The following is a 7,774-nucleotide window of genomic DNA, read 5'->3' on the forward strand; positions in this document are numbered from 1 at the left end:
ATTGTGTTCATGCTGATGGCAGCTGGCACAGTAATAGCTAAAAGTTGGAAAACTGTAGAACTTCTAACCATTAAATTTTGGTACAAGGTGCTGTGGCAAATAGCCATGCTTGTTACCAAGAAACATTGGTTATTTTTAAGATTCAGAATACAATAAACACACTAATGAGTAAAGAAAAGATTTTATTAATCAAATGCTGCCAGCACCCAGAAAACTCTCCCCACTTACCTGCTGCCTCCGCCGTCTGCCGCCGTGGACAACGGAGACACCAAGTAAGCCTCCCTCCCCTCTTTCCTACTTACCTGCTCCACCATCCACTGCCATTGGCTTGCATCCGGCAGCTTCCACTCGGAGGGGGGTGGTGCACAGCCCTACTTCCAAGTGCTTCATCTTGACTGGATCATACCCATACTCTGCAGACATCAAACTGTAGAATGGGAGGTCAAAGGAAAAGGCAACATGATATCTGTGATGCCAGGGGTCACAGCTACTGAGTGCAACCCTGATCCCAGCTCACATACCTATGTAGCATGATGATGATGATTTTTATGTTTCTTAGATATCTTCCTAGGCATTTATTTTTATTTATTTATTTATTTATTTATTTATTTATTTATTTATTTATTACATTTTTATACCACCCAATAGCCGAAGCTCTCTGCATCTTGCAACAGGTATTAAAATATACAAACATGTAAAACAATTTAAAACTGCTAAAGCCAATTAACAATAGAATAACAAGACCTTATAAATCAACTAAATTACAAAGGCTGTCATAGGCCATAAAATATCTGGGAGAAGCAGGAGGTTTTAAACTGTTGCCAAAAAAATGAGAATGTTGGTGTCAGGCAGACCTCAGTGGGAATTGGGAATGAAATGGGGAATAAAGCCTGAACAGCGATAATGCAGAGGTGGGGTGCCACTTTTGGCTCCATCGCCAAATTGGATCCAGACTAGGACCTTGTGGGGATGCATGCAAGCAGTGGGAAAGTGACATGTGCTAAATCCAGCATTTTCACACTCACACAAACACACCCACCCACATCCACACTCTTGCATAGAGACAATTTATACACAACACATTCACAAAGACAGACTCACCCACTCTCATACTACATATCCAGTGTCTGGTTGAATACAGCATATTTATAGTCAATTTTAATTTTTGATTTTTTGTTAGTTTGTGTGTGTTCTAAAGAAGTGGATAAATGCTTGCCACCCCTATTGGAAAGACCCTTGTCTACATATAAGTTTTGTCAGAGCCTCTTTAACATCTTTGTTTCTAAGAGAATATATGATTGGATTGAGCACTGGGGTAACCACTGAGTAAAGGATAGCAATAGTCTTCCCGTGAGGAAGGAGGGTGGAAGAGTGGAAGTGAGAACAGTGGGTTCCCTTTACACACATCCTAATATGTTAAGAGGCCTTATTATAAGGAGAATAATGGGGGGGGGAAGTGACAAATGGAGCCCTTGGAAGTCCCTTTATTTATTTACAACATTTGTATATCACTCTACATCTGAAACAGATACCACAGCATTGAACGTAAGAAGTAAAAAAAGAATTAAAACAGCATATAAGGAAGGCTGAGCGAAGGAAGATAGATGCTTTTGAACTGTGGTGTTGGAGGAAAATTCTGAGAGTGCCGTGGACTGCAAGAAGATCAAACCAGTCCATATTCCAGGAAATAAAGCCAGACTGCTCACTTGAGGGAATGGTATTAAAGGCAAAACTGAAGTACTTTGGCCACATAATGAGAAGACAGGATACCCTGGAGAAGAGGCTGATGCTAGGGAAAGTGGAAGGCAAAAGGAAGAGGGGCCGACCAAGGGCAAGATGGATGGATGATATTCTGGAGGTGACAGACTTGACCTTGGGGAAGCTGGGGGTGGCGACAGCCGACAGAAAGCTCTAGCGTGGGGTGGTCCATGAAGTCACGAAGAGTCGGAAATGACTGAATGAATAAACAACAACAAATTATTTTTTAAAAATGCATTGCCAGTTAAAAAAAAAAATGTGGCTGGTCTTTGCTCCCTTCCTACTGGACAAGGGAATTTCCTTGACAATATAAACATAAATAATTTACACAGCTAAAAATGTATTAAATTGTTAAATTAAAATTGGTAGAACTTTTTTTAAGAGCAATAAAACAATTAAATGCATTTGACTCATTAGTCAATATGTACTGTATTAATTTAAGGAGATTCCTTATAATTAAGTAGGTCTCAGTGAGCTCTTTGGAAATTACTTCTAAGTAAACATGTATAAGTTTAGGTAGCTAAAAGTGTTTAATATTAGATGGATCATACCATTCGATGATGATGATGATTTATAGTGCCATCAGTGCACATGGTGCTGTACATAGTAATTTAAAATTCACCCCCCACCACCACCTACACTGTAATTCTTAAATGGGTCAACCTTTTCTCCTACAAGGCCTGAGGGGTTAGGAGGAAATGAATCTGGAGAAGGATGAACCTGCCACAAAAGGAGAGTGGGTTTTGTCTTGCAAAGAGATCAGCTGGGCAGCTGACCAGGAAGCAGGATTTGCTTGGAGGTAATTTAGACTGACCCCCCCAAACACATAACAATACAGACAACTGGAGACTGACTGAGGAATCTGCCAGTCAGACTGTGAGCTTACTAATATTACCTGGTTGAGCATTACCACTTCTGGGAAATCCCCATGGGGGCTTGAGTTCTACTGCCCCCCTGAATGACAGCATGGCTACAACAGCTCCTGAAGGTTAGGCTCAACGTGTCAACAACAGCAGGCAACAGGAAGTTCAATTTACAGACAAAGGATTTTCTCCATAGAAAAGGAAGAAAACAGAAAGGCAGGAACACAAGAAAAAGCCACTCTATGCTATAAAGTTTTTGACTGGAACAGGAGCTAAAAATGTTAGATCACATGATCCAGAACCTAGATTGATGAGGGTGCGGTTCTAAAGGTAGAGCTTTGAGAAAAAATTGTGTTGAGACATATCTACAATCAATTAAACTTGAGTTAATTCAGCTGAAATTGTGTGCAGCACAACATCACATGACTAGACCATAACACCTGAGTAGGGCTTCTGTCATTCTGTTCTAATGTACAACATTGCAAGCATGTAATATTCAGGCATTCTGAACTGGAATATAGCAAGCCCATGAGGATAAGAAGTGCTCCAGCCACAGCCCTTCCATCATCACATTTGTCACCTATTCATGGAGGGTGAAAGTCTGAAGAGGAGAGTCTCCCATACCCAAGGAGGCTCTCCACCTGAGCAAGAATGTTGGAAAAACAGAGTTCTTGCTTGCATGGAGAACATCCACAGCTACAGGTAGCCATCCTCTTTGGACTGTCACCCTCCATGAGTAGTAAGTGACAACTGTTCTGATGGAGGGGACCAGACTAGAAACTCCCTCTCTTCAAGCAGTTGAACTATTTAAATTCAGAATGCCTGAATAAGGTGTTGTTGTTTTTAATCTGGTTAATACGAAGTTAACATTAAGAAGATAATAACATAAAACTATTAAAAAAAGGAAATATAACATTAATATGCAAAAAATAATGCAATCTTTATGTATTGTGCAATGACATGAAGACTTAGACATATAATGGGGTGGGGTAGGTTCCTAATCTCTCTGGAAAAGTGTTCTTACGACTAGCTTTTTGAGAGCCTCTTTCACATCAGTGTTTCTGAGGGAGTATATGAGTGGGTTCAGGACTGGGGTTACTACTGTATAAAGGAGAGCAATAACTTTGTCTTCTTCTAGTGAGTAGGCTGAGGCAGGCCGAAGGAAAGTATAAATGATAGTGGAATAGTAAAAACTGACAACCAAGAGATGGGAAGAGCATGTAGAGAAGGCTTTCTTCTTCCCTTCTCTCGAATGGATTCGGAAGATGGTTCTTAGGATAAACCAATAAGACATTAATGTCAATGCACAACTCCCCATTGCAATGATCACAGATGCTGCAAAAACCATGGTTTCATTCAGAGTCGTGTCTGAGCAGGAGATCTTGAACATTGGTGGCAGCTCACAGAAGAAATGATTGATGATGTTGGAGTTGCAGAAGGAAAGCTGAAGCACAAGTCCTGTGTGAACTGCAGAATTGACCATGCCTATCAGCCACAGTCCAGCCATTACCCCAATGCAAAACTCCCTCTTCATGATGACTACATACTGGAAAGGATGGCAAATAGCAGCATAGCGGTCAAAGGCCATGAATGCAAGGAGCAGGAGCTCAGTCCCTAAAGCCAAGGTGAAGAGATATACCTGTGCAATGCAGCCAGCAAATGGAATGGCCTTTCTCCCTGACAAAATTATTTGCAGCATTTTGGGGACTGTAACAGAAATAGAACACACATTTATTACAGACAAATTGATGAGCAGGAAGTACATTGGTGTGTGAAGTTTGCTCGTAGTGCTGATGGCGAGGATGATGAGGGAGTTGCCTGACAAGGCTGCTGCATAGATGAACGTGAATGGCCAAAAGATTAACATCTGATGTTCAGGGGAACTGGAAAGACCCAGCAAGATGAACTCAGTCATAGCAGAATCATTCTTCATTTCCAAGATTGTGACCTAGGTAAATAAATCACTTTATGTACAGATCATGTCAGGTGGTGTTAGGAGAGGTCTCTCACTGAATAAACAAAAATTTCCCTCTGCCACTGGATTCATTAATAATGAACATGTTAAGACACATTATAGTGTACATCTCAGTAAAGGCCAATAAATAACTGTGTATTTACTAATTTTGAAAATAATCTTAGGTCACAAATACTGCTCGTAAGTAAGCTGTTTGCTTTCTTTGGGTTTAATTAATCATGTTCAAGATTACAGCCTTAAAAGGTGATCCACAAGCTACCGAAGCTTACAAATAAGGTGACCATATGAAAAGGAGGACAGCGCTTCTGTATCTTTAACAGTTGCATAGAAAAGGGAATTTCAGCAGGTGTCATTTGTATATATGGAGAACCTGGTGAAATTCCCTCTTCATCACAACAGCTAAAGGTGCAGGAGCTATACTAGAGTGACCAGATTTAAAAGAGGGCAGGGCACCTGCAGCTTTAACTGTTGTGATGAAGAGGAAATTTCACCAGGTTCCCCATATATACAAATGACACCTACTGAAATTTCCTTTTCAATGCAACTGTTAAAGATACAGGAGCCCTGTCCTCCTTTTCATATGGTCACCCTATTACAAAGGAATAAGAAGATCAATTTTACTTTCAATTGTTATTTTCTTTGTATAGCTGACTTTAGTGGCATATCAGACTACATCTGAAAATCTTCACAGCCCAAAATGAGTGCACTGTGGAGGCAAAGTGAGTGAGGCCACCAGTGAGGGAGGAAGCAGCAGCCGGACACCTCTGCACCATGCCTGGGTCCAGCTCCAGCTGAGAGCCCCCTCCCTCCTGCTACCAACTGTCTCTGCAGAGGCCACCAGTGAGGGAGGAAGCAGCAGCCGGACACCTCTCCACCGTGCCTGGGTCCAGCTCCAGCTGAGAGCCCCCTCCCTCCTGCTGTCAACTGTAACTGCTGAACTTTGCAACTAAGATTGTAGAACCTGAATTTGCTTTCCTTTCCCCCCCTCCTCCTCCCTCCCAATCCCTTTTCCTTTTGTGTCATGTCTTTTAGATTGTAAGCCTGTGGGCAGGGACTGTCAAGAAATACTTTTGTAAGCCGCCGTGAGGGCCTTTTTTGGCTGAATGGCGGCATAAAAATCCTTAAATAAAAAAATAAAATAAATAAAAGTGCTGCTATTTGGGAAAATGAAGTTATGGTACTACTCATGTCATGTTTCTTTGGATCCTGATCTTAGTTTCCACTTAAAACATCACAAAATCTTTCTAAACTTCAGCCACTAGAATTTACTTAATTAAGAACAGTTTTTGAGCAGCTGGAAATATGAAGGTTTAATCCCAGGTGAAATGAGAGGCAACCCTAATGTACACTGAAATAATAGAATTTAACCCACATTGTACCTGCAAATCATAGGTAAAATAGTCTGTAACAGGGAGGGGGATTAAGCTGTATAATAATGGTGCTCAAACAAGAAATAAAAATTTCACTCGGTAGCTTCTCTTTTATTCGGTTGGATAAAATCGAAGTCAGTTGTATCACATGACTGTTGTCGCAGTGGTCCTTGAGAATAATATTATAGGCAGTGTCCAATGGTGTCATTCTGCAACTTCAAACAGTGCCAGCAGATTGTCAGTTGCCCAAACGGTTGCACCATATGTCTGTACAAATGTAACTTTAGCTGGATTTTCTTCTTGTGCATATTTCAGCACAAAGTTTTTGCAAATGTTTTTACAAAAGTTCGTGATCTGTCATTTGTAGAATATGTTAACAAATTTAATATACTCCTATTCCAGGAGACTTGGACCCAGGAGGAGCTATTATTGGATGGGTTCAGGGCCTTCACTCTTAAGGCATCCCCTAGTGAAAGATGTGGTCGCTTTAAAGGCGGACTGGGTATTTTAATTTCAACTAAGTTATACGTATCTATTATGGACTATAAACCTCTGTCTCAATATGCTACCGCTTTGATTCTTAAATTTGATTCAAATGCCCTTCTGATTATCAATGTTTATCTACCTCCCCTCCGATTGCAATCACAAATTACTACGATGTGGCTTAAATTGGAGGATTATATCAATAGTCTGTTATTACTTTACCCTGAAGCTTTTATTATTGTCACAGGTGATTTTAATGCAAGAACTGGTGGAAATGATTAATTTCTTTTTTTGTGCTTTCATTTGATACCCCCTGAACCAGTTTCAGGTCATCTCTTACCTAATTGGCATTCTAAGGATCAAGGCTATAACTATGCAGGTTTATGCCTCTTGAATATGGTTAATATCTTAGATTTGATACTTCTGAATGGGAGTATGAAGGGCGACAGTCCTGGAGAATTTACATTTTTATCTAATTTTGGAGCATCTACAATTTACTATATTATGATCTCTTACAATGTTAACTATGGTGTCCGACTTTAGTGTTGAGTGTCGCCCAGAGAGTGATCACTTGCCTTTGGAATTTTTGGAGGTGTAAAATTGGACTCCTAAAATTGGAGTTTGGAAGTGTAAAAATGTATGTAGAAGACTCAACGCCATTAAATGATGTTGACCTTAGAGCCTTTCGTATTAAGTAATCTGCTAAATATGCTGATTCCTTGAGACAATTATTCAAATCAGAAACGTATATGCACCTTGGTTCTTCCATTATAACAGCTGATTCTATTGGAAATATCCTAGAGACATATGGGAAGTTAATTCTTTCCCTACAGAATTTTTTTAACTTATAAAAATATAAGGACAAAGCCCTCCTCTGCTCTTAACTTTAATTCTTGGTTTGATAGGAAATGCAGGGAGGCGAAAAATAGTTTAGTGACAGACTGTATAGGAAATAGAACTTGGCAAGGATTCCTGAAGAATGGTTTGGGATTAAAAGGAAATATAAAGCCTTAATACAAAGAAATGTAAAATTTGCACTAGTGGAATGACACAGTTGGTTACTATCCATGAAGCCAGAGTCCAGATGTCTGCATTAATATGTATTTTTGTGAACTTCTATATTATTGAGCAGTATAGAAATGATTTTTTTGAAAAGAAAATAAAGAAAATAAAAAGATGTCAAGAGATTTGCACAAAGGGTTTTGTTTGTTTCATAAGTAACATATGGATGAAGCACAATACTTACACATTAGCTATGACTTCCCAGGTCATGGGAAAATTCTGATATGGACTTCTAGCTCTGTTGTAAGTAGCCAGATGTTTAA

General features: G+C 39.8%; 1 protein-coding gene across 1 annotated transcript; it reads right to left on the reverse strand.

Moving 5' to 3' along the window:
* Positions 1-3,618: 3,618 nt before the first annotated feature.
* LOC134405351 (olfactory receptor 13G1-like) lies at positions 3,619-4,554 on the reverse strand. Its single transcript, XM_063136597.1, has one exon. The coding sequence runs from the start codon at positions 4,552-4,554 to the stop codon at positions 3,619-3,621; it is 936 nt and encodes a 311-aa protein (XP_062992667.1).
* Positions 4,555-7,774: the final 3,220 nt, after the last annotated feature.

Source organism: Elgaria multicarinata, chromosome 11 (assembly GCF_023053635.1).
Source record: "Elgaria multicarinata webbii isolate HBS135686 ecotype San Diego chromosome 11, rElgMul1.1.pri, whole genome shotgun sequence".
Taxonomy (NCBI): domain Eukaryota; kingdom Metazoa; phylum Chordata; class Lepidosauria; order Squamata; family Anguidae; genus Elgaria; species Elgaria multicarinata.